At 35.5% G+C, this 27,711-nt stretch overlaps 2 protein-coding genes across 3 annotated transcripts in view; one reads left to right on the forward strand and one right to left on the reverse strand.

Annotated features, from left to right (window-relative positions):
* NPHP3 (nephrocystin 3) overlaps nt 1–12,838 on the forward strand; it is a 51,572-nt gene extending 38,734 nt beyond the window's left edge. Inside the window, exons 18-27 of one of the 2 annotated variants that reach the window (XM_055569677.1) lie at nt 1,504–1,598; nt 2,221–2,343; nt 3,929–4,118; nt 4,277–4,518; nt 5,755–5,830; nt 7,067–7,194; nt 8,728–8,968; nt 9,947–10,072; nt 10,669–10,784; nt 11,744–12,838. In XM_055569677.1, the coding sequence (XP_055425652.1) occupies nt 1,504–1,598; nt 2,221–2,343; nt 3,929–4,118; nt 4,277–4,518; nt 5,755–5,830; nt 7,067–7,194; nt 8,728–8,968; nt 9,947–10,072; nt 10,669–10,784; nt 11,744–11,924 (1,518 nt within the window). In that variant the 3' untranslated portion in view covers nt 11,925–12,838. Of the gene's footprint in view, nt 1–1,503; nt 1,599–2,220; nt 2,344–3,928; nt 4,119–4,276; nt 4,519–5,754; nt 5,831–7,066; nt 7,195–8,727; nt 8,969–9,946; nt 10,073–10,668; nt 10,785–11,743 lie in introns of those variants that run through there. The other variant, XM_055569678.1, reaches the window with a different exon arrangement.
* A 1,513-nt stretch (nt 12,839–14,351) lies between these two features.
* Nucleotides 14,352–27,711, reverse strand: part of UBA5 (ubiquitin like modifier activating enzyme 5) — a 30,521-nt gene continuing 17,161 nt past the window's right edge. The window contains exons 9-12 of the mRNA XM_055569682.1: nt 18,616–18,751; nt 17,339–17,414; nt 17,080–17,186; nt 14,352–16,564 (exon numbers count right to left, since the gene is read on the reverse strand). Of these exons, the coding sequence (XP_055425657.1) occupies nt 16,481–16,564; nt 17,080–17,186; nt 17,339–17,414; nt 18,616–18,751 (403 nt within the window). The 3' untranslated portion in view covers nt 14,352–16,480. The remainder of the gene's footprint in view (nt 16,565–17,079; nt 17,187–17,338; nt 17,415–18,615; nt 18,752–27,711) is intronic.

Consider the following 27,711-nt stretch of genomic DNA (forward strand, 5'->3'; position numbering starts at 1 on the left):
TGTAGATTTTTTTTTTTTTCCTAGAATGAATGTGTTTGAGCCATACAACTACCAGTCTAAGGCAAGCAGATATAGGAAGGGGGTTAGCATACATGAAACATAGGGTAACCACAAATCAAAAACATATAATAGATTTACAAAAACCAAAAAGAAGAGAATATAAGCATAATGCAAAAGAAAATCATCAAACCCCAAAAGGAAAAAGAAAAAGAAAGGAACAAAGAAGAAATATAAAACCATGGAAAAACATGATTTAAAATAATAATAAATATATTTCTATTAATAATTACTTTAAATGCCAATGGACTGGATGCTCAAATCAAAAGACACATAGTCGCAGAAAGGATAAAAAAAAAGAGTCTAGAATATGCTGCCTACAAGAGACTCATTTTAGGGCAAATGATACACACAGATTGAAAGTGAGAGGATGGAAAAAATCATTTCAAACAAATGGAAATGACAAGAAAGCAGGGGTTACAACATTCATATCAGACAAAATAGACTTTAAGTCAAAGGTTATAAAGAGAGATAAAGAAGGATACTATATTATGATAAAAGGATCAATACAAGGAGATGATAGTACACTCATCAACATATATTCAGTCAATATAGGAGCAACTAAATACATAAATACTAACAGACATAAAGGGATAAATTGATGGGAATACAATAATAGTAGGAGACTTTAACACTTGACTCACATCAATGGACAGATCTTTGAGACAGAAAATCAGTAAAGCAATAGACAGCCAAAATGATACAATATAATAGTTAGACTTAGTTGATATTTTCAAGACATTACATCAAAAATAGCAGAATACACATTCTGTTCAAGTGCACATGGAACATTCTCTAGGATTGAGTATGTGTGTGTGTGTGTGTGTGTGTGTGTGTTCGGTCCTGTCCAATTCTTTACAACCCCCTGGACTGTAGCCCACCAGACCCCTCTGTCCATGGAATTTTCCAGGCAAGAATACAGGAATGAGTTGCCATCTCCTTCTCCAGTGTATCTTCCCTTGAACCCACATCTCTTAAGTCTCTTGCATTAGCAGGCAGGTTCTTTACCACTAATGCCACCTGGGAAGCCCTTCAATGCCATGGTTAATTTACATATGTAAACTAATGTAAATAAATTCTTTCATTTGAGTATGCTGTGTTATATGTAGGTGTGGAATATTTGTAATTTCACAGGCTTATCTTTCTCCTTTGTAGTATTAATATATCACTTAAATATAGTTTGCTGCTTTTAGTACTTTTGCAGTCCACATTTCAGATTTTTAATGTATTCACTAAAAGTTTGAATTGTATTATATTTTGAGTTCTAACAAGAATTCTCATGTCAGTTGTCACATAAATATATACTGAATTTTTAAATATTCTAATGCTATTTCTATTATACAACTATAAATTGAAGTAATTATAAATTTCATTTTAAAAATTCACTGTTAGATGTACAGTGACTTACAGAAAATAGACTGTAATATTTTTTCTTTTTCTCCATAGGCTTGGGAAACAGTGAGACTAGAATACATGGAAAGCCCCACCATTATTGCTTCATACAGACAAAAGCTAACCAACTACTTTACCATGCAGCTAAGGTATTACAAATGTGCATTTTGTTGTTCTTAGCTTCTGCAACACACTGTACCTCTGTGTCCTTATTTTTTTCTTTCTTAGAATAACTTAATGTATAAAAATTTACTTATTATTTTAAAGGTTAAGTCCTCTTCTGTTAATGCCAAAAGAACAAAAATATAATTATGCAAGTCAGTCTTTTAATATTATGCTGAAGATTTAAGTGAAATCAATGCAGGATCATTTTATTATTTTTATTTTATTCTAGTTAAATAGTTTAAGTAGTTTAAAAATATGTGTGTGTCTGTAAATACCTGGGTGTGTGTACAGTTGTGTCCATTGATGTTTTTTTCTGATAATTCAATTTGTGTCCCATTGATGGTTTTTTTAATAGTTCAGTGCCTACTCTATAGGTATAGGAAAATACCTATCGAGTTTGATCAGTGGTCCTGAATATTACTTTATTTCCATAGTTAGGTTTATAAAGTTTCTGATTTTTACCTAATTTTCTCAGTATTATTCATAGAGTCAGGGATAGGATATATATCAAATATATATCTCCTCCTTTAACATTTGCCAGTAGTCTTTTAAAGCAATCTCACTGTGGGACAGTACTACTGAATGTTGTCCCTTCTTTTCTAATAGTCAGGACCGAGTGACTTGGAGGAGTGCAGATGAACTGCCTTGGCTTTTCCAGCAGCAGGGAAGTAAACAGAAGCTGCATGATTGTCTTCTTAACCTCTTTGTATCTCAAAACCTCTATAAAAGGTAAAAAACGTATTTGTAGGACATCTTTCCCCAGAAAAACAGATTCAAACAGTTGTTCGGTGTAATGGGAAAATGGCATTCTTCATTTAAAAATTAGTCCACTTTCAGTGGTAACCATAATATAAAACAATGTGGGAGAAATTTTAAACAGTTTGCAAAAATGCAAATAGCCACGTCTACTTTTTCCAAGAGATAAACAAAAAAGATGCTGTGCTGTGCTTAGTCACTCAGTCATGTCTGACTCTTTGCAACCTCATGGACTGTAGCCCACCAGGCTCCTCTGTCCATGGGGATTCCCAGGCAAGAATACTGAAGTGGGTTGCCATGCCTTCCTCCAGGGGATCTTCCCAACCCAGGGATCAAACCAAAGTCTCCCACGTTACAGGCAGATTCTTTACCATCCGTGCCACCAAGGAAGCCCAAACAAAAAAAATAGAGTATTGTTTTTATAAAATCAGAGCTGGAATGCTCTTGAGATAGCTTTGTATCTTAATCTTTCACTGAAGCAGGTTTAAATCCAGACCACCCAGAGAGGTGGTTCATGATGTCTACCTCTTAGGGCATCCAAGTATTTTAAAGTATAGCCTTCAAACCAGACTTTGGGCTCTTCATAGGATCTGACTGGTGTCAGAATTTAAAGAAAGGATTACCCTTTTTTTATAATAATCTTTTTTAAGTTTTTATTCTTTTTGGCTGTACTATGTGGCATGTGGGATCTTATTTCTCTTACCAGAGGTCAAACCCACACACAGTGCAGTGGAAGCGCCAGGTCTTAACCACTGACCCACCAGGGAAATCCTTTATGTCTCATTGTTATCTCCTGGTGTGTCTGAATTTGCCTCTTGCAGAATCACCTTTTTATGAGCCAACCTTCTGACCTCTAAGCCCCACCTCTGTCTCACCTAGAAATTTAGACACTTCTCATAACTTAGCTGCATAATTTGTTTTATTCCTTAATGATGTCTCTCAAATTTCTTTGTTGCAGCTCATAAATTATTTCTGATCTCCATCCAGTTTTTCATGATTTAAAATGCGATTCATCCTCTGCTTTAACAGCTCTCCATCCTACTTAATACCATCTAGAGATGAATAAGCTTACTTTTATCATTCCATCCCTTGATGAAAATACAAAGCAGGCATTCTGACAGCTTGCCTGTGCTTTGTTTCTTCTGTTCGTATTTCCATCATTTAAAATAATTTTGGGGTGAACTCAGCAGTTGACTGCATATCATAAAAAGTCTAAACAGGATTCTGATAGGGTTCCATTGGTGAATAACCATAATGGCATTAATGGTAACAGCCAACACTGTGTAGTACTTGCTACATGTCATAATCTCCTTAAAGCAACACTTGAGGCAGGTGATGTCTGGGTGCTCCTTCTGCAGTCGAGAATGATGAGGTAAGAGAGAACACAGCGAGAGTGCTGTGGACTCAGATGGCAGGCCCAGTTTACACCTTTACCGCACTACACTGGACTGGCCTCCAAATACACTGTCAGTAGCTTGATATGAATTTGTGGCATCTTCACTCGGTAGTGGGGTTTAACGTTTCTTTTTCATTATATTACTGTTATTTGTTGAAACAGAGGACATTTTGCTGAGTTGCTGAGTTACTGGCAGTTTGTTGGCAAAGACAAAAGCGCAATGGCAGCAGAATACTTTGATTCATTGAAGCAGTATGAGAAAAACTGTGAAGGCGAAGAGAGCATGGTTTGCTTAGCTGACCTTTATGAAACCCTGGGGCGATTTCTCAAGGATCTAGGCCTTCTCAGTCAGGTAACTTCAGCAGGGAGTTAGAGACTGTGTGGGTCTTCATGTTTACTCTTTTCTCCTTCCTAGGAATTGATGTAGCTTTCATTTGTTGTGCTAATCAGATGGCCAGTCTTATAGGATTTCACTCACATTAATTGGTCTTTAACCTTTTTCTTCCCCAGGCTGTTGTGCCTTTGCAGAGGTCTCTGGAAATTCGAGAAACAGCTTTAGATCCAGATCACCCACAAGTAGCTCAGTCTCTCCACCAACTTGCAAGTGTGTATGTGCAATGGAAGAAGTTTGGCAATGCAGAACAGCTGTATAAACAAGCACTGGAAATCTCAGAAAACGCCTACGGTGCAGACCATCCACATACTGCTCGCGAACTTGAGGCACTTGCAACTTTGTACCAGAAACAAGATAAGTAAGATTTCAATGAGTAATTCTCTGGTTTTTTGACAGGGAATTACAGTTCTTAATGTACTTCTGTGGGAGGCATTGTTTTGTGGCTGTGTACTTTTCTTTATCCTGTACTTTCCTTATCCTATATTCTTTTGAATCCATCATATTCAAATATTATTCTTGGTCTGGGTCTTCATGGGGTAAACAAAATTAGAACTGCAAGGTTTATCTCTGTTTCAAGATGTGTGGAGGACAGAACATGGACTTTGGAGTCATAGAGCTGGATGTGAAAATGAGCTCCTTTGCTGACTGGCTTTGTAATATTGAGTCCTACTAACACAGGGGACAGCAAGCCATCACCCACATGCCAAGTCCAGAAGGTCCCCTGTTTCGGATCTAAGGTTGTAATGGAACACAGCCATAGTTTTTTTTCATTTAAATATTGTCTGTGGCTGCTTTCATGCTTCGACAGTAGCTTTTTAGTTTCAGTAGCAATCACATAACCCACAAAGGCAAAACTGTTTATTATCTAGCAGTTTACAGAAGTTTGATCCCTAGTATAATACGCCCTCTGATAGGTATCTCTTCTCTATCTGAAATCATTTCTTTTGCTCAATCATAAGTGACACATATTGGAATTTTTTCTTTTAACTTCTAAAAATATTGTTTCACACAGATTTTGTGTGAATTTCACAATTATGTGACCAAAAATTAGCTGATATAGCAAACTAAAGTTTTGAATTTTCATTTAATTAGAAATGAAATTTTAGAGATTGCCTTTTAAACTCAAAATGGGTTTAATCAGCTGAAAAATAGTTAAATGTCAGCTAGTTGGAAGACTTGTTCTTTTAGTTGCTAAGTCATGTCTGAGTCTTTTGTGACCCCATGGACTGTATCTCTCCAGACTCCTCTATGCATGGGATTTCCCAGACAAGAATACTGGAGTGGGTTGCCATTTCCTTCTTCAGGGATCCATTTTCCCTCTCCTAAACTCAGGGATCAAACCTGCATCTCATGCATAGGCAGGCAGATTCTTTACCACTGAGTCCCATGGAAGCCCACTTGGAGGACTGGATTTATTAGATTTTGTTTTGTGAAAATTTTTGTTTAAGATTTTTCATTCCCTATGACTATCACTTCTAGAAATAATGTTGTATTTAATTAGCAAAAAAAGACTTTGCATTGGTGCTTTCATTTCACTGAAGTATGACACTTTGGACATGTTGCTTTCCTTTGACTTACTTTTTTTTTTTTTAAGATATGAACAAGCTGAACATTTTAGGAAGAAATCATTTAAAATTCGTCAGAAAGCTGCAAGGAGAAAAGGCAACTTGGTAATGAGAGATTTCTTTTGTGTTGTGTTTTGAACAAAAAGGAAAAGAACCTCTCTGTATCATAATGTAGATGCATAAACCTCACATATTTAAAAACTTTTGATTTTAAATTGATTTCTAGGGAAGTACTGATTAATATTTTCTGGTTTAAAATACATGTTTAAAAACTAGTATTACTGAGAAGTACAAATTAGTATATGTTTAAAAAGTGGAACTATATATTTTGGTAATCATTTTACACTATATACATATGTCATATAATCATGTTGTACACTTTAAATTTACACAGTGTTATATGTCAATTATATCTCAATAAAGCTGGGGAAATTTTTTTTTAATTTTTAAAAGGTAGAACTATACAATTCAAAGATTAGATTTTAGTGTGAAGCAATTATACTCCAATAAAAATTAACAAAAATGATAAAGGTTAGATTTTAGAAGATGGACTTAAAAGCTGTTTCAATTTTTTAAAGCGCTTTAAAAGAGAATAAAAGAAATTTAGTAAACATTTAATGTTACATTCAAATGCCAAGAAATTATTATCCTTAAATGCAAAAAATTTTTCATTTTTCTAAGCTGCTGATAAAATAAATATAGCATATTTATTTTAACTTAAAATGCTATATTCAGTTTTTTATTAAAATGTATTTGACATCTAACATTGTGTAAATATAAGATGTACAACATATTTATTTGATGCATTTATATATTGTAATATGATTGATTACACCATAATGTCACATCACAAAATTATTTCTTTTTTGTAGTTGGAATAATTAAGATCTGGTCTCTTAGCAAGTTTGATCATTATAATACAGTATTGTTGCCACTATTCCCTATGCTATCTATACATTTGATTTCCAGGACTTACTTGTCTACTAGATGCAAGTGCTATGTGCAGTTTTAAGTACCTGGTATTAAATGTTTAGTAATAGGGTTAATATATGCACATTGTTTCCTAATCTTTCTGATGCATTTAGGGATTCTGTTCATTTTGCTAAATTATCATAGTCATTTTCACAAAATAGTTTTAAATGAATTTAAGAATGTGAAGTCACTGGGAAGTATGTATATTTTTTAATAATCATTAGAGTAATTCAGTATACTTAAAAGTAATTGTAATCTACTTTAAAGGAAACAAAAGGAGAAAGGATTTTTTCAGAACCCTAGTATATTGCTTCAGAATCAGAGATTGCACTTACTTGATGATTGTTGTGAATTTCTGTGTTTCTCCAGTATGGATTTTCCCTTTTACGTAGACGGGCCCTACAATTAGAAGAGCTCACATTAGGTAAGGATACACCTGACAATGCTCGGACCCTCAATGAACTGGGTGTGCTCTACTATCTTCAGAACAACCTAGAGTGAGTACCATACTGTTAATAATGAAAACACATATTCATTTCATCTCTTAGATGCAAAGTTGCTTTACATTTCTATCAAGCCAAGCTAGAAAAAATCGACAGAATTTTTCATGTATGATATGTTATGAACATGGCCACATTTAACAAAGACCATGACAATTTCTCCACTGTTTCCTTTCACATTGTGTCTTTAGTAACTAAAAAGATATTCTGTAGTTTCCTTAGTATTTTATATGTTTATAACAAGTGAGTTTGTGTAGATATTGTACAAAAGATCTCACATAAGAACAAACTTGGGACTGAGGGAAAATAAAGAAAAGAATGTAGATGGCTGCTAATTTTATTCTTCAATTTATTTGGGCATAGACTCAAAAAGACTCTTTTATGAAAAATGAGTGTTTTTGGACTTCTTTGTATGTCAGCAAAATACAATAGATTTGACATTTTGGGTATCAGAAAAATACAAATATTTAGCCCACTTCACATGGAGGAGGCAATGGCACCCCACTCCAGTACTCTTGCCTGGAAAATCCCATGGATGGAGGAGCCTGGTGTCCATGGGGTCACTAAGAGTCGGACACGACTGAGTGACTTCACTTTCACTTTTCACCTTCATGCATTGGAGAAGGAAATGGCAACCCACTCCAGTGTTCTTGCCTGGAGAATCCCAGAGACGGGGGAGCCTGGTGGGCTGCCATCTGTGGGGTCGCACAGAGTCGGACATGACTGAAGCGACTTAGCAACAGTAGCAGCAGCAGCCCACTTCACAAAGGAGCAAGGTCTACTGTTTCTTGTGGTACTCAGGCTTCTCATAGTGGTGGCTTCTCTTGTTGAAGAGCATGGGCTCTAGGGCACGTGGGCATCAATAGTTGTAGCACACAGGCTCAGTAGTTTTGGTCCATGGGCATATGTAATCTTCCCAGACCAGGAATTGAACACATATCCCCTGTACTGGCTGGCAGATTCTTATCCACTGCACTATCAGGGAAGTCCCACAAAGGGTTCTTTAATTAAAACTTATTTAGTACTAGGGAGCTCCCTTGCAGCTTGGTGGTTAGGATTTGGCTCTTTCACTGTGGAGGCCCAGGTTCTACCCCTGGTCAGGGAACCATCTTGCATGGCACAATGCAGCCAAATACCAAAAAAAAAAAAGAAAAAAACCAGGTTTAGTACTAACTCCAAAGGGAGGGAGAAGGAAAGAATACCAAAATCCTTTGAGTTTGACTTAGTAAATTTTAAGATATAAAAAGTTTGTTTTGGAAACTATTTATGAGTTTGTCTTTTAGGAGGAGTGAAGTGGAGAATGGAGACAATCATCCAGACACCTTAGGGTCTCACACTTCTAGGAAGGCATATTTAATTTTTGGAAAAGGGCAGAAAGAGATGAGGGGTGGGAAAGAGGATTTTGAGATGAATCCTTCATTTTAACTATCTTGGATTTAAGAATAAAAGTACTTCAGTTCTCCTCCTAATTAGGACTAGGGTTCTGACTTCTAGAGAATAGTTTAAACCATCTGGGTCTTTTGTTCATAGAACAGCTGACCAGTTTCTGAAGCGTTCCTTGGAGATGAGGGAGAGAGTTCTAGGGCCAGATCACCCTGACTGTGCCCAGTCTTTGAATAATCTGGCAGCTCTATGCAATGAAAAGAAACAGTATGACAAAGCAGAAGAACTTTATGAAAGAGCCTTAGACATTCGGAGACGAGCATTAGCTCCTGATCACCCTTCTTTGGCTTATACGGTAAAGCATCTTGCGATCTTATACAAGAAAATGGTAAGTAATCCATAGCATGCTACATGTGTTTTATAATATACCAGTTAAGCCATAATTGCTGTAAGCAAAATAATTTATCTTCCAATGGATATATTATTTTCTATGAGCTTTTAAATCACAATGATTTAATTATTTCAGGCTTAACTGAATTAAGGTCCTAGTTTAGTTTTTAAAAATACATTCTAAATACAAATGCATTTGTCAGAACTCTAACTAGAACTTATTCTTCTTTTACATTTCAGAAGTTTTAAAATTCAACTAGTATTACGTTTGCTGTGTTAGGCTACCACAAACGTAACAAATCACCCAATTGTAAGGACTGAAGAAGTCTCCATAGCTAATGAAATGACCATTTCACTTTCTCTTTGCTTGCAATTAAATGTAACCATTCTTTACCATAGAGTTCTAGCCTAAGTGATATTTGGATTTTTTATAGCTGTCTTTAAGACAAACGAAAATCAGGAGAAAAAACTGCTTTCATTTAGTGTGGTTACAGAGTTGAATAGACTTTGTGGGACTGTTGCTAACCCTCCTAGTACCGAAGTTGATGTTTCAGTATAAAGGATCCATTGTTGCTATTTCTACCTAAATTTCAAGTAAAAAAGAAATAATCAGAAAAATCTGGAAAGGATTTGGTGGAAAATGAGTTTTAAAATAAAAACTTTGATGCTATCTCTAAATTACATATAGCAGCAAACATACTTTAACTGGCATGTTTACATCACCAGAAAGTTATAATGGGTGATCCTAAAGAACTTTCTGAGTTATCAGATAAAATGTTCTTATATTCTATATAGCTTTACTTACATATTAGATTTCAGATACCCATAAACTTATCCATTAAACTGGGAGAAAATATTTCTGAACTTTTTTCCTCAAAATTACTTTTTACCATAAAACTGTATTTATGGAACAAGCTCTGATCGTAAAGTATTTATTGCTTTAATATTTTTGTTAGATTTCACTTTTGTGTTTTAGGGGAAACTTGACAAAGCTGTACCTTTGTATGAGCTGGCTGTTGAAATCCGGCAGAAATCCTTTGGCCCAAAGCACCCAAGTGTAGCTACTGCCTTGGTGAACTTAGCTGTTCTTTATAGCCAAATGGTAAGTTCCCATAATGTAATGCTTTACAAATGAATAGTTTTAACATATGAAATATAGGTAAACATGTATTAGATATAGGTAAACATGTATTAGATATGACACAGTAAAAATAATTAAAGGACATTTAAGGTTATCTACTAATGTTCCCTTTAATACTTGAGAAATTATTAAAGTTACAACTGTAAGACAGTCCATTCTTCTTAGTGTGAAATACTGTGTTTAGTTCATTGCATAGGCTTATTTATTTCTGGAGACTCCCTACATCTCTTTATCTGATATTGTTCCCAAGATGTATCATTTGCTTGTCATGAGTAAGAGATATGGTACCCTGGGGTACCACAAAGAAGTTTGTGCTTATATAATTGGATTAATGTCAGTTGTTACCAAGCCAGGTCTAAAACTTAAGTTTCTGAATTTTATTATACTACTTCTCCAATTACGATTACTCCCAAATTAATCAGTTTATCTACATCTTGTAGGAGGATATTAACTCTTTTAAAGTGCTTAGCCAAGTAGGTCAGCTCAGTCTAGAGTACCTTAAAAGTAATTTCAGAAACCCAGTGTGTTCAAATGAGCATTGTTTCTTTTTTAATAAGAAAAAACACAGTGAGGCCTTGCCGTTATATGAACGAGCATTAAAGATTTACGAGGACAGCCTGGGTCGGATGCATCCTCGAGTTGGAGAAACACTAAAAAATTTAGCTGTGCTTAGGTAAGAATTTTTCGCTTTCCTCATATAGCCAAAATCCCTTTTAGGACATCTTTGATTCATCATAGAACCCCACAAAATATTTATTGCTGATATGCTTTTTATTAGAACAGAGGGTTTATTTTTGGCTGATCTAGTTCAAGAGACATTGAAATAATATCCAGAAGTGAAATTGAAGGTGGCACATATTTTGTAGAGTATCATGACAAATAAGAGGATGGATTATATTTGCAGCTAACTGGCTCTGGGGGTAATCGGCAATTTGCTATTCTCAAAGTGGATTTACCATGTTGACTTTTGCATTATATTTACCTCAGGATGCCAACTTCCTTTAGCAGTTTCACTGTACCCATTACAATGTAGTCTTAATGGTGCCCCTATAAGACACTTGGCAGCAGACAAAAAGGAGAAGAATTTGGGTATTCTGTTTTATTGGTCTGCCTGAAAATGGACTTGTGTTGCAGAGTAAAACTTACAAACTGAAGTTAAAATATAAAGTAAGATCATTTCTTAGGCAAAACACAAAACCTAGAAATGATCCAGAGTCTTTCCAAGTAATGGGTCAAGCTGCCTCTTGCATGTCACTGTGGGACCACTCACGATTTCACAGTGCACAGAAAACCTGGCTGCAGGGTTTTCTACAAGGTGAGGTGGACAGCACTTCTGGGTAGATTTCAGGTGGATTTTTTTTTTGAATTATTTATATTTTGTCATATGGTTAAATGACTAGCAATTGGCTGAAATAATCTTGGAAATCCTGTGATAGTTGGCATTTTAGAAAAATTTGAAAGCATTTAACAAATGTAACTTTTTCTATATAAAAAACTAATAATAAAAACCTCCAGTTTTTCAATCTTCAGCTTGGAAAAAAAGAGCACAACTTGTTTTTCTGTATCCTATAAGATCATTTACAATCGTTAAAAGGTTATATTCTCATTTTGAGAATTTTTTTTCTCCCAAAGCTATGAAGAAGGGGATTTTGAAAAAGCTGCTGAACTATACAAAAGGGCAATGGAAATAAAAGAAGCAGAAACGTCACTTTTGGGTGGAAAAGCTCCTTCCCAACACTCATCAAGTGGAGATACATTTAGCTTAAAAACAACCCATTCTCCTAATCTTTTCCTTCATCAAGGACAAAGGTGATACCAGCAACTACCACTCATTGGAAATGCACCTTAGGATAAAATAATTAAGAAACATTTGGAACTTTAAAATTTATAAAAACTGTTAAGAAAATTTAATTTCACTATGTGATTTAACTGGTTATTTGTATGATATTGGACTACATTGACGTTTGAGTCATTACTATTTTAATTTTAGCTGTTTGAAAGAATTAGCTTTCCTATTGTGTGGGAACCAATATAGACACCTTGGAATCCTAAGATGACATGAGTTGATCATGAAGAGTAGATTGGTCTCTGTTCTGTAAGAGCAGTTATAACTCTTTATTAGCAGTTAAGACAAGGAGTTCAAGAATTCCATGATTCTTCTCTCTCAAAATCTACTTTCGCCTCACCATTCCTCATCTTGCTATTCAGTAGCAGTCTGGCCCAGTTGTCTACCTCAAAGAAAAGTTTCGGAATAAAGGGATAATGTTTATGGGACATATGAATTGTCTTCTGTAAAATGAACTAGTATTAGGAATCTCTGTCTGCTACATGTCTTTTATTCTACCTTTTCCTTGAGCAGATATGGCTAAGCCCACTGTTTTCTGTGCTTTCTACATTGTATATTATTTTTACTGTGTAGAATGTCCTTGCACAATCTGAAGTCAGTATTGCAGTAACAAATTAAGCTCTTTGGCCTTCTTTTAACTTTTCCCAAAGTATGGACACGACCTCCTTCCTTAAATGGCCTAAATCTACCTCTTCATTTATCTCGAACTCAAATTACTTTCCCGTTTTATATTGAAAATTAAATATTTTTATAGATTTTATAAATATTGCTAATCTGGGGTACTGTTTCATGCCATTTATGTATTTATATATAATAAAATTTTCATTTTTAATACTTGTAACATTCCAGCATGTATTAATTGTAAAGGTGAAAGATGTGATAACCATATTTCACTATTTTAAAATAAAGGTGAAATTTCAAGTTTTTTTCCACTCCAGTTTATACAAAAGGATTATATTTACATAATTAAGAAAAATGTTGAACACTACAAAAAAAAAAGAATTAGCATTGTAGTTTGCTAATTCACTGAGTAGTTTGCTCAACTTGAGCTTCAGTGACTCCTTAGGATTTTGGTTAATGTTCTCTAAGGCTTGGCTACTCAAGGTGGTCTGTAGACCAGAATCATCAGTATTACCCTTGGAGCTTAGTAAAAATTCACACAGGCTCTCCCCAGACCTACTGAATCAGCGTCTGCAATGTAGCTAGATTCTCAGGTGATTCATATGCATATAAATTTGGGAAACAGTGGTCTAATTTTAAGGCACTACAGTGGTGACTTAAAGTAAATGAGGTAGAATCTTACAAAATGAACATCATTCTTCTCCCTTCTGGCAGAAATACAACAGGGAAAAAAGAAGATAAACTACAACCATAACACATATTTCTGGGTTTGCCAGCTATCAAAGGTACAAAGCAACTGAATTCACAAATATATCAGACACTGACTGATTTTAGAATTAACCTTTTAGAGTTTAAAATTTGATTATTTAGTGGTATAAGTAATTTAAAACATCATAAATAATAAATTTGAATTTAAATTTAAATAATAAATTTAAATTTAAACTTGAGATTAATATCCTAGAAGCCTGAAAAAAAGGAAAAACTAGCAAAAGGATAATATGCATTTTTCTTTGTTCCTACAAAATTTGGACTTGAAAAATATACAAAAAGTGAAAACACATTATTCAAAGTGACTTTATGGTAAGTTATTAATTATACTTGAGGGGTGATTATTTCAAAAGGTTTAAGTTTAAATATAGTTTTTAAGACTATATTTTGATCTTACTAATTATACTACCAACTCAAATGTTTTCATGTAGAATGCCTAAAAAAAAAATAGGGACTTCCCTGAAGGTCTAGTGGTTGGGACTTCATGCTTCCATTACAGGCAGCACTATGATCCCACATGCCATGCTGCACGGCCAAAAAAAAAGAGGTTCTCAAAAGGAATATTATGTATACTTTAATATACACCTTTAACATGAAAAGCATAGGTTTAAAATAATTATAAATCTGAATTGGAAGGCTCTAAACTATGGTAGTTATAATTAATTTTCATTCATTAATACTTTACAAAAAGAGAAATACTAAAAAAACATGTGATGGGGGAACTTAAAGCTTCATTAATATTCTTAAATATTTATTACATTTTTGGGTTGGTCAGTGTGTTTATAGGTATTCAGGAAGTAATATTTTTACACAAAGGAACTCATAATACTTACTTTTTTTACTACATAAAACATTTGAATAGTACCATAAATTAACCTCCCGTTAAATTAAAAAGGGATTAAAGTTAAACATATTGTTTGTTTTACTCTAATTTAGAGCATTTGTGCTAAGGCAATTTTGGGAATGTGTTTCCATCTTTTACACTTGAAGCAACAGTGTTATAAATCTGGTCAAACACTATGGGTTTATTTAGTAACGTAAAATCCAATGATGATTAATTTCTCATGGTCAGCTGTCTACATATACAAATTTTCATGACATACAGACTTGTCAAGAGAGCACTCTAGATTACAAAAGATATTTGTTACCAGATTTTTTCTGCTAAAATAATAACTTTAATGGAAGATGTAAGAAAAAAATCAGATAAGATTTTATAAAATATAAGATACCAGCAGGGTACAAATTAAGAACAGAAAAAAAAATCTTTAGATGATAGTAGGTTCTAATATGTATAACTGATTCACTTTGCTGCACACCTGAACATAAACACAACATTGTAAATCAACTATACATCAATAAAAAAATTTTTTTTAAAGATGGTAGGTTCTAGCTATTTATCAAACTATATAAACTTAAACTTGTAAGTATAGCCTATACCAAATTAGTGTACCAAAGGAATGTTATTTAGAAAGACTGCATTTCTTTTCTGAAATTCAAAGCATCTCTATGAACTAGAAAAGTTATTTTACAGATGAATATACTAAACTTTTAAAATAACTGCAATGACCTAGCAAGGCAACATAAATACGTTTCAAGACTAGAAAGCTATCCCCATATATCCTGACATTACTGTAAACATAAGAATCACAGTACCCTAAAATCTCAAAACTAATATATTAAACATATTTGATATTTGGAGCTTTCTGAAATTAGTTTGTAGAATCTTATTTCATAAGTAGGAAAGGTACTTGAAACTTTTTAATTACATTTTCCCCTAGAATTTAGACATTCTCTCTTCAAAGCAAAAAAATCATCAAAATAGGAGACAAGCACAGTAACAGCCTACCAATAATGGTTACCCATGCATGTTTATTAGTCTCCAAACCATTAGGAATTTACTTTAACCAAGGCTCTCTAAGCCTTCATTATTTGTATGCAAACTCCAGAGAAAAGCAGTTTATCAAATTACAATGATCAGGGAAAATGATACTCTTCCCTGTGAAGAAATACATGTCAGTCATTGCAGAGGTAATTTAGGCTTCATTTATTATCTGCTACCCAGGACAAGCCTTTGCCAGTAACTAATTACCCGGGGAATCAAATTTCAATAAAATAAAGTATTAGAAGGTAGCCCATATGATGGGTATAATTTAGGTGATCTTAAGCCTAAATTTATCTTTTGCGCCTCAATAAAGCACACTGACTCAGACAGATGATATGCTGACTTCCCTGGTGGCTCAGACGGTCAAGTGTCTCTCTACAATGCTGGAGACCTGGGTTCGATCCCTGGGTCAGGAAGATTCTCTGGAGAAGGAAATGGCAACCCATTCCAGTACTCTTGCCTAGAAAATCCCATGGACGGAGGAGCCTGGTGTCCATGGGGTCGCAAAGAGTCGGACATGACTGAGCGACTTCACTTTCACTTTCAGTGCACAAATACAATTTGTACATCCTGAAAATATCTTTACCTGTCTATCCATGAAGGAAGCTGCTTTTTATTTGCCTCTGTCTTGCTTAGATTATATATGTCACAAGTTTACATACTTTTCCAGTGCCTACATTTCAGCTTATATTTCATCAGGAAACATTTGAGAGGATGTTTTTATTTTATAGGTTTACAACTTGAAATTCACTGTTGCTCAAGTTAGTAGTAGTGGGCAATTTTCTTATAGAGAGCAATTCCAAACACAATGAGTATGTGCCCACTGGCTTAAATAATCAACATGCTGTACCTCTTGTTCTTTCCCTATATGTGATCACACACTATTCTATTGTCCATGGCCGCAGGCAACAGACTACAAAGGATTACTGAAAAGAAAAGGAATATACCAGCAAATTGGTCCTTTCTTCTCACTGCCCCCCACAAAAGGTCAAAACAGTTCAATGGCTAACCTACAATAATCCTTTAAGTTTTCTTACTATAATGAAATATGAGTTTTAAGAGAGTTTCTGATTTAGTTGAAAGAGGGGAGCAACAAGCAACAGTTACAGTATTTCCAAAAAGTTAATAACAATTCAGTGAAGATTACACATCAATTGATGTTCCCTTAAGTTTTCTCAGTTTTTAAATGATTTTTTTAATTGCAAGGGAATAGGTTTAAACACAGGAAATAAAATATAGGCCAGTCCATTATTTATATGTTCTTCATCTTGGCCATAAGGTCTTCCAAGCTTTCACCAGAATCTTCTACTGTTACTTCAGGTACAGAATCTTCTTGCTATCAATAAATGAGGGAAACATGGTGAAAAAATAATCAAAGTTCTTAATGCTTAGGATCAGTAAGCTATAACTATGTTCAAAAAATTTATGAAGTAAACCTTCTTTAATAAATATGCCTTCTAATTTTTAGGAGAGATAAAATCCTTTATTTTCTCCACCAGTCTTTCGACTTACAAGGCAGTAATTTCAGTTTTCTTGAGATCTCTACTGAACTGGTATTTTTAAATGGTATTGTGGCTAAAACTATCAATATACAGAAAAGGTAGTCTTAATCAAAATCTATTTCACCGATCCATCAATGAATGAACAAAACTATGTCTATATTTTCAAACAGTTTAAAATGTGCTGTGCATATTTCCATATTAACACTAAATACCTCTCTCACAAATCTTAATGTAAAATATCTAATATAAGAAATACTGCATTGGCATTATAAAATAGGTTGAAGATGGAAGAGTATAAATAGACATTTTCTCTTTTATCTTCTTATGTTAAATCAGATATTAGATGTACCTTTTGGGGAACTGTATATGCCACTATAATTCCTTCAGGTAAGTCAGGGATTGGACCTGAAGATTTTTTCAGTTCCTCTTCTGAAATCTCAGATACCAGCTCAATACCTGTAAAGTTAAACTTAAATCTTAAAACCTCTTTCAAGGAGCTTAATGAGCAATAATCATTCAAAACTTGTATAATCTTAATTATAATTAGATTCCCTCCCATAAAAGAATGTTTTTTTTGCTGCCATTTCAATTTATAAAACAATTCCTACCCCACTCATTGTCTTCATGTATTATTTCTCCTTCTTCTTGAATTACCTCCTGTTTGGGCAGTGCTGCTACCTTTTTCTGTAGAAATCAAACAGTTTCGGTGTTTTTACTCATTCTCAGTTCTCTGAAGCATCAGACTTGATCAGAATCAAGAATTCAGACACACTTTTTCTAAGGTCTACATACAGAGACCTTACGGAATACATAGAGAGATCCAGCAGACATGTATCACTAATCATCAGGGAAATGTGAATGAAAAGCACAATGAGATAACACTTGTCAGAATGACTACCATCAAAAAGACAACAAATAACAAGTGTTAGCAAGGACGTGGAAAAAAGGCAAACCTTGTGCACTGTTAGCAGGATTGTAAACTGGTGCAATCACTGGAAAACAGTATGGAGGTATCTCCAAAAATTAAAAACACAACTACCATGTGATCTAGCAATTTCACTTCTGGGTTTGTTTTTTTTTTTAATGAAAACAAAAACACTCAAAAGATATATAATCCAATGTTCATTGCAGCATTATTTATAACAGCTAAAACATGGAAGTTACCTAAATGTCTATCAACAGATAACTGGATAAAGGTGTGGTACATATATACAATGGAATATGACTCAGACATAAAAAAATTTACTATCTGCAACTACAAGGCATGGATAGAACTACAAGGCATTATGTTCAATGAAATTAGTCAGACAACCAAAGACAAATACCATATAATCTCACTTAAATAAAGGACCTAAAAACAAAACAAAAGGAAAACAGACTCGCAGATACAGAGAACAAATAATGTTGCCATAGGAAACGTGGGGGTGCAAAATAAGTGACGTGAACAAAAAGGTCTAAACCTATAATAATATAATAAGTCACAGAAATGCATTTACAGCATAGGGAATATAGTCAATAATATTTTAATAACTTTTCATAGGAAGAGATGATAACTAGACTTCTCACAGTGATCATTTGATAATGTATGCAAATGTCAGATCATTACATGGTACACCTGAAACTAGCATAATATGTATGTCAACCATATTTTAGCTTAAAAAATTAAAATTTAAAAACAGAATTCAGACAAGCTTTTTATCTTACAAAAAACAAGAAAGGACTTTGAACAAAATTTTCATTTCTAAAGCATGGTGAATAAATTAGAACTTTAAAAATCCAGAATCCATTTACCTTGTATTCCAAGTCTAAATAATTACTTCTTCTTTTTTAAGTTTTTGTCCTATGCAATATGATCTCTCATGCATTGTGACACATTGACATATACCTTATATTCCTTCTGTTGCTTCCTACAGTTTCTGTCATCACACTGAGGATTTGGCTTCATGGACATAGTAGGGAAAAAATCCTGCATTGCATTGTATCCAAGGTAAAAACTAACAGTACCAAAATTTAACAGAAACCTATAAAAACAAAGCAGACTTAAATAAACAAAACCATAAAAATATTAGAAAAAACTGATACTTTTTAAAAAATTATTTTCAAGGTAATGATTTTTGAAACAAGAACCCAGAAAACAATTTTTTTATCTTATTTATACGGCCTGGCTTATAGTAGATTATCTTGAATTAAACAACAGAATGCACTATTATTTTTTGAACCTGTAATCAAGATAAAATGCTGCCAATTAAACTATGACATGTCAACAACATTAAGAAACATATTAATTTCAGAGAAGTTCAAATGTGAGATATCAAAGATATCTTAAAGACATCTTTGAGATATGGTTCTAAATCTCAGTTTTAAAAGTTTTTTATATATGACACTGCAAAGTTTGCTATCTTAAATTTGTATTAAATCTCAATAAAATTTTATACAAGTATTCACTCATGTAATAATCACTACCAGATCAAAATATAGTTGGCCCTCCATACCTATGGGGAATTGATTCCATAACACCCCCACCCCAGGGTACCAAAATTAAGTCCTGCATAATATTTGCAGATAACCTGTGCACATCCTCCCATATACTTTAAATCATCCTGGTGGCTCAGACAGTACAGAATCTGCCTGCAATGCAGGACACCAGAGTTCGACTCCTTGGTCAGGAAGATTTTCTGGAGAAGGGAATGGCTACCCACTTCAGTACTCTTGCCTGGAGAAATCCATGGAGAGAAGCAGGCTACAGTCTACAGAGTCACAAAGAGGCTGACATGACTGAGCAACTAAGCACTGAGCACTTTCACTTAGATTACTTATTATAAATGCTATGTAAAAAGAAAGTGAAAATGAAGTCGCACAGTCATGTCCGACTGTGACCCCATGGACTGTAGCCTCCCAGGTTCCTCCATCCACGGGACTTTCCAGGCAAGAATACTGGAGTGGATTGCCATTTAAATAGTTCTAAATATAATGCAAATACTATATAAACAGTTAACAGCCTGTGGCAATTCACATTTTGCTATTTGGAACTTTATGGATTTTTTTGGATCTACAACTGGTTGATTCTGCAGATGCAGAACCCAAGGAAATAAAGGACCAGCTATATAGTGCATTTCCAATATGCCACAAAGCACCCTTGCTCCCTTACATTTGAATCTGATTCCTTTTATTTATTTATTTTTTAAGTTTTTATTTATTTATTTATTTTTGGCTACCCTGGGTCTTCATTGCTGCACACCGGCTTTTCTCCACTTCAGCCTGCGGGCTTCTTATTGCAGTGGCTTCTCTTGTTGCAGTACATGGGCCCTAGAGCACTCAGACTTGAGTAGTTGGGGCATGTAAGCCCAGTAGTTGAGGCATGTGGGGTATAGAGTGCAGGCTAAGTAGTTATGGCACATGGGCTCAGTTGCCTCTTGGCTTCCCAGAGCAGGAATTGAACCTGTGTCCCCTGTACTGGCAAGGGTATTCTTAACCACTAGACCACTGAGGAAGTCCCTAATTCCTTTTAGAAGCTTGCCAGTAGAGGAAAAATCATTTACAAACATAAACAACAAAAGGAAAAAAAATCGAAAAATGCATAGTCTCAATATACAACAAAGAAAGACAAAACTGAACAGAGAGAACAAGGCGGCAGAGCAGAAGGTGGACATGGAGTACTTCTCCCTCCACGGATACATCAGGAATGTATCTTCAGACACACAAGTGCGTGCACAACACCAACTGAGAGCGGACAGGAGTACCAGACCAGCGGAAAAGAACATATAGAACCATGCAAAACTTGGTAGGGTGAAGGAACTAGGGGGAAAAACAGGAGTGGTACTAGGCCTGAACCTGCCCTCGGTGGGCAGGGGAACTGAAGCAGGGGTCCGATCTCCACATCAGGGCAATTGTCTGAGTCAGAGGAGAAATATTTAAGGCTGAGAGTGAAACAGCTGATATGTGGCAACCTAAATACAATGAGAATTAGAAGTCCTCGCCGCAGCCATATGTACCCTGGACAGGGAAGCAGGTGCCCTAGAAGGTGCAGCAGCTGGGAGCTGGAGCTTAGGGATTGTGGAGCAATCCCCAGGTGAGAGCTGTTGTTCACTGCAGACAGATGGACCGAGGGGATGTGAGGGAGGAGACTGTGGTAGGAAATGACTGTGGAGGAAAGCCAGGCAGCCATGGAAGCAAGTTGATACTGCTAAGTCAAACTAGGGGGTGTAGCCATCACCATAGCCTCCCTCTCCACACATGCCAACATCAGCAGCTGAACAACAGACTGGCCCATAAAGGACCTGACGCACCGAACTACAGACTAGGACCACACCCAAGGCACTCTTTTAAGTGACTGATGCATGGAACAGAGTAGGACCCACCCAGGGTGCCTGTTTAAGTGCCTGACATGCCAATCTACAGAGTAGGACCCCAGCCGTGGGGGGGCCTTCTATGTCCCTGACATGCTGATCAACAAAGAAATACCCCAAAAGGGAGCCCTCTAAGGGCCTGAACAGGTGGAGCTATGGAGAAAGACTAGCCAAAAAGGCTTCTGATCGCCAACTACCAGAAGCTCGAAAAAAGACTCTGATAGGGCCATAACTCCTGTGGCTGAGGTAGTCTGTGTCCCTGCAGACTTGGCGCCACCAGGGTCCCAGAGACCCAAGCAACTGTGCCACCTTCACGCTCAACCTTCACAGAGGGAGACCTGCCACAAGCAAAAAAAATCTTCCCATCTATGCATGTGGGGTCGTTTCCATCGTGTTCAACTTGTTGTGACCTTGTGCACTATGGCCTGCCAGGCTTCTGTCGGGGGGCATTCCCCAGGCAAGAACACTAGAGTATACTGGCCATTACTGGTTTCCATACCCTTCTTTAGAAGCACTATATTTCCTGCTGCCCTAGTTGCCGACTCCTCTGAGTACCTGGTACTGCCACAAACCCTGCGACCCAAGCAGCTGCACCACCTCCACACCTGGCCCTCCCAGGGGCAACCCCAAGTCCTCCAGGGCAGCCTAAGGAGCAAACCCCTGTGGACAAACCACATGCAGTGGTGGAAATAAATCACAAATGAAACCCAGGGGCAATGTGGCTATGGAAGAAGACCCAAAACCTTCCCCCTGCTATACAAGCTGCAGATTAAATCCACATGATCAACTAGGCAGACTTTGTGTCTATGAAATATGTAAAAGGACATTGAGAGCTCCCACAAAAGAAAACACACTAGTTCTGATGGAAAATGGAGGCAAGAACACACAGAAGTAAGACCAGATTAGAATCTGAGCTGCCCCAACAGCAGGTCCAGAGACCAGCACAGCGATGGAAGGTACCCTAGGGGGGTAAGGGGGACTGTGACTGGACCCTGACAGAAGTGATTCAAGAAAAACATTTATTATTCTTATGTTTTGACTTCTGTAGTTTCTTTTGGATTTTTCTTTTCTTTTTTCCCGCCTCTGTTGTAGTTATGATTTTAATGGCACTATGAAATCTAATTAAGATTTTAAGTTATTTTTTTTCAATCACACTTTTTATTGTTATAAACCTCTGCCTCTATGTTGGGCTTTTGCAGTTCTACGGAGCTTTTTTCTTCCTCTATCTTTTTTTTTTTCTTTTCTAATTTTGATTTTTAACTTTTAAAAACCTATTATTTTTTTCTACATTTACTCCTTTGTTTGCTTTTCATACTGTTCCTTTACTCTTGCAGTTAATCTTCAATGAACATAAATCTTCCTTCTAAAGCTATATTTAACTTTTCATATCTATTCTTTTTTTCTTTTCTTTCTTTCCTTTCCTCACAACATATTTGTTAGTTTTGTTTTCATTTCTTTATTCCTCATTTGGCACCTTACTTTAGTTTTGTTTTCCAGTTTGTGCTATAGTTAGTTTTGTTCTTAACTGGTAGATATAACTTTTGGATCGCTCTGTTCACTGTGTCAATCTATTGTATTTTATTTTTGTTGGACTGTTTTGATTTTGCTAATGGATGTATATGCATATGTGTATATTCCATTATTTTAATTATTTGCCTGATTTTGTAACTGCCATTTGTCTGGGGTTCACCTTTGGTTTCTCATATTGGGGTATTTGTTTTAATCTAACACATAATGCCATAACAAACCACTTGTGGAATCTTCATTCCTGAACAGAGATCAAGCCCTGAGCCTTTGGAGTGGGAGCACTAACTCCAACCCTAGACTACCAGAGAACTAACCATAGGGAGTATCATATAGTGAGAACACACACAAAGGAAACCACTTGAATACAAGACCAGGTATCACCCAACCACCAGTAGCACCCTGTGCAGGACACCTCATTCAAACAACAACCAAAACAAAAATACAAACGCAATCGTCAGCAGACAGGATTACCACCTACTCAACCTTGCTCATCAGAAGAAACACAAAAAAAAACTCAGCACAAATCTCACCATATACAAAGCTTACACAAACCACTGGACCAACCTGAAGAGGGCAGAAACCAAAAAGAAGGAAGAAGTCAACCTTAAAGCCTGGGGAAAGGAGACCTCAAACACAATAAATTAAAAATAAATAATAATGTAAAGGTAGAGAAATACTGCACAAATGAGGGAATAAGCTAGAAACACAGAAGTCCAAATAAATGAAGAGGAAACAGGCAAACTACCTGAAAAATAATTCAGAATAATGATAGTAAAGATGATCAAAAACCTTGAGAACAGAATGGAGAAAATGCAAGAATCAATTAACAAAGACCTAGAAGAATTAAAGAGTAAACATACAAACACCACAATTAATGAGATTAAAAATATTCTAGAAGGAATCAATAGCAGAATATCTAAAGAAGAAGAATGAATCAGTGAGCTGGAAGATAAAATGGTGGAAATAACTTCTGAAGAGCAGAATAAAGTAAAAAGAATGCAAAGAACTGAGGAAAGTCTCAGAGACCTCGGGGACAATATCAAACACACCAACACTTGAATTATAGGGGTCCCAGAAGAAGAAGAGAAAAAGAAACGGTATGAGAAAATTTTTGAAGAGGTTATACTTGAAAATTCCCCAACATGGAAAACGAAATAGTCAATTAAGTCCAAGAGTGGGAAAGAGTCCCATACAAGATAAACCCAAGGAGAAACACGCCAAGACACACACTAATCAAAGTAACAAAGATTAAATACAAAGAATATTAAAAGCAACAAAGGAAAAGCAACAAGTTACATACAAGGGATACCCCATATTTTTCACAGCTGATCTTTCATCAGAAACTCTGTAGGCCAGAAGGGAATGGCAGGATTATATTTAAAGTACTGAAAGGGAAAGATCTACAACCAAGTTTACTCTACCCGGCAAGGATCTCATTCAAAACTGATGGAGAAATCAAAAGCTATTTAGACAAGCAAAAGTTAAGAGAATTCGGTACCACCAAATCAGCTTTACAACAAGTGTTAAAGGGACTTATATAGTCAGGAAATACAAGAGGAGAAAAAGATCTACAAAATCAAACCCAAAAGAATTAAGAAAATGGCAACAGAAACATATATATCAATAATTACTTTAAGCATAAATGGATTAAATGCTCCAACTGAAAGACACAAATTGGCCAAATGGATACAAAGACCCATATATATGCTGTCTACAAGAAATCCACTTCTGACTTAAAGACACATATAGACTGAAACTGAGAGGAAGGAAAATTGTATTCCATGCAAATAGAAAGCAAAAGAAAGCTGGAGTAGCAATCCTCGTATCAGACAAAATAGACCTTAAAGTAAAGAATACTACAAGAGATAAGGAAGGACACTACATAATGACCAAGGGATAAATCCAAGAGGGAGACATAACAATTGTACATATCTATGCACCCAACATAGGAGCACCTCAGTACATAAGACAGACACTAACAGACATAAAAGGAGAAATTGACAGTAACACAATAATAATAGGAGAGGTCAACACCCCACTCACACCAATGGACGGATCATCAAAACAGAAATAAGGAAAGACAAGCCTTAAATGATACATTAGATAGATGAATCTCACTGATATCTTCAGAGCATTCCACCCAAATGCAGAAGAATACACCTTCTTCTCAACTGCACGTGGAACATTCTCCACAACAGATCACATCTTGGCTCACGAATCAAACCTCAGTAAATTGAAGAAAAACTGAAACCATATCAAGCATCTTTTCTGACCACAATGCTATCAGACTAGATATCAATTACAAGAAAAAACTAAAAAAAACACAATCATATGGAGATTAAACAATACATTTCTAAATAACCAACAGGTTACTTAAGAAACCAAAAGGGAAATAAAAAAATTTCTAGAAACCAATGACAATGAAAACACAACAACTCAAAACCTATGGGAAGCAGCAAAAGCAGTGCTATTTTTGAGGGAAAATTTTGAGGGAAGTTTATAGCAATACAATCCTACCTCAAGAAACAAGAAAAACATCAAGTAGACAACCTAACTTTACACCTGAAAGAACTGGAAAAAGAACAACCCCTCCCCCCAAATTAGCAGAAGGAAAGAAATCAAAAAGATCAGAGCAGAAATACATGTAAAAGAAATGAAAGAAACAACAGTAAAGATTAATAAAACTAAAAGATGGTTCTTTCAGAAGATAAACATAGTTGACAAACATTTAGCCAGACTCATCAAGAACAAAAGAGAGAGAAGAATCAAATCAACAAAATTAGAAATGAAAAAGGAGAGGTTACAACAGAAAATGCAGAAGTACCAAGGATCATAAGAGACTATTATGAACAAAAACATGGCAATAAAATGGATAACCTGGAAGAAATGGACAGATTCTTAGAAAAGTTCAATCTTCTGAGACTGATCCAAAAAGAAAATAGAAATTATGAAAAATCAAATTACAAGCACTGAAATTGAAGCTGTGAACAAGTATCCCCCCAAAAACAAAAGCCCAGGAGCAGATGGTTTCACAGGAGAATGCTATCAAACATTCAGAGAAGAGCTAATGCATATCCTTCTAAAACTCTTTCAAAAAATTGCAGAGGAAGGAACCCTTCCAAATCCATTCCACAAGGCCACCATCACCCTGATACCAAAAGTAGACAAAACAACACAGAAAAAGAAAACTACAGGCCAGTATCACTGATGAACATAGATGCAAAAATACTCAACAAAATTTTAGCAAACAGAATTCAGCAACACATTTAAAAGCTCATACACCATGATCAAGTTGGGTTTATTCCAGGGTTGCAAGGATTCTTTAATATATGCAAATCAATCAATGTGATACACCATATAAACCAATTTAAAGATAAAAACCATATGATAATCTTAGATGCAGAAAAAGCCTTTGACAAAATTCAGCACCCATTTATGATTAAAACTCTTCAAACAATGAGCATAGAAGGTACCTACCTCAACATAGTAAAAGCCATATATGATAAGCCTACAGCAAACATTATTCTTAATAGTGAAAAACTGAAAGCATTCCCTCTAAGATCAGGAACAAGACAAGGGTGTCCACTTTCGCCACTATTACTCAACATCGTTTTAGAATTCCTAGCTACAGCAATCACAGAAGAAAAAGAAATAAAAGGAATCCAGATCAGAAAAGAAGAAGCAAAGCTCTCACTGTTTGCAGATGACATGCTACTATACATGGAAAACCCTAAAGACAGTTTCAGAAAATTGCTAGAGCTAATCAGTGAATTTGGGGCTTCCCTGGTAGCTCAGACAGTAAAGCGTCTGCCTAGTAAAGTCGCAGGATACAAAATCAATACACAGAAATCACTTGCATCTCTATATACTAACAATGAAAAATCAGAAAAACAAATTGAGGAATCAATCCCATTCATCACTGCAACAAAAAGAATAAAATATTTAGGAATAAACTTACCTAAGGAAACAAAAGAAATATACACCAAAAATTATAAGATGCTGATGAAAGAAATCAAAGATGACATAAACAGACGGAGAGTTTTCCATGTTCCTGGATAGGAAGAATCAATATTGTGAAAATGACTATACTACCAAATGCAATCTACAATTTAATGTCGTCCATATGAATTTACCAATAAAATTTTTCACAGAACTAGAAAAAAAATTTCACAATTCATATGGAAACACAAAAGACCCTGAAAAGCCAAAAGATTCTAGAGAAAGAAGAATGGACCTGGAGGAATCAACCTTCCTGACCTCAGATTATACTACAAAGCTATAGTCATCAAAACAGTATGGTACTGGCACAAAAACAGAAATATAGACCACTGGAACAAGATAGAAAGCCCAGAAATAAACCCATGTACCTATGGGTACCTTATTTTTGAGAAAGGAGGCAAGAACATACAATGGGGCAAAGACAACCTCTTCAACAAATGGTGCTGGGAAAACTGGACAGCTACGTGTAAAAAAAATGAAATTAGAACACTTCCTAACACCATACACCAAGATAAACTCAAAAGGGATTAAAGACCTAAATATAAGACCAGAAAATAAAACTCTAGAGGAAAACATAGCCACAACATTCGATGACATATATCAAAGCAAGATCCTCTATGATCCACCTTCTAGAGTAATGGAAATAAAAACAAAAGTAAACAAGTGAGACCTGATTAAACTTAAAAGCTTTTGCACAGCAAAGGAAACTATAAGCAAGGTGAAAAGACAATCCTCAGAATGGGAGAAAATAGCAAATGAAACAACAGACAAAGTATTAATTTCCAAAATATACAAGCAGCTCATACAACTCAGTACCAAAAACACAAACAGCCCAATCAAAAAGTGGGAAAAGGCCTAAACAGACACTTCTCCAAAGAAGACATACAGACGGCTAACAAACATGTGAAAAGATGCTCAACATCACTTATTGTTAAAGAAATGCAAATCAAAACTACAATGAGCTATCACCTCACACCAGTCAGAATGGCCATCATCAGAAAGTCTACAAACAATAAATGCTGGACAGGGTGTGGAGAAAAGGGAATGTTCTTGCATTGTTGGTGAGAAGGTAAACTGATATAGCCACTACGGAATACAATATGGAGATT

This window comes from Bubalus kerabau, chromosome 2 (assembly GCF_029407905.1).
Source record: "Bubalus kerabau isolate K-KA32 ecotype Philippines breed swamp buffalo chromosome 2, PCC_UOA_SB_1v2, whole genome shotgun sequence".
NCBI classification, from domain to species: domain Eukaryota; kingdom Metazoa; phylum Chordata; class Mammalia; order Artiodactyla; family Bovidae; genus Bubalus; species Bubalus kerabau.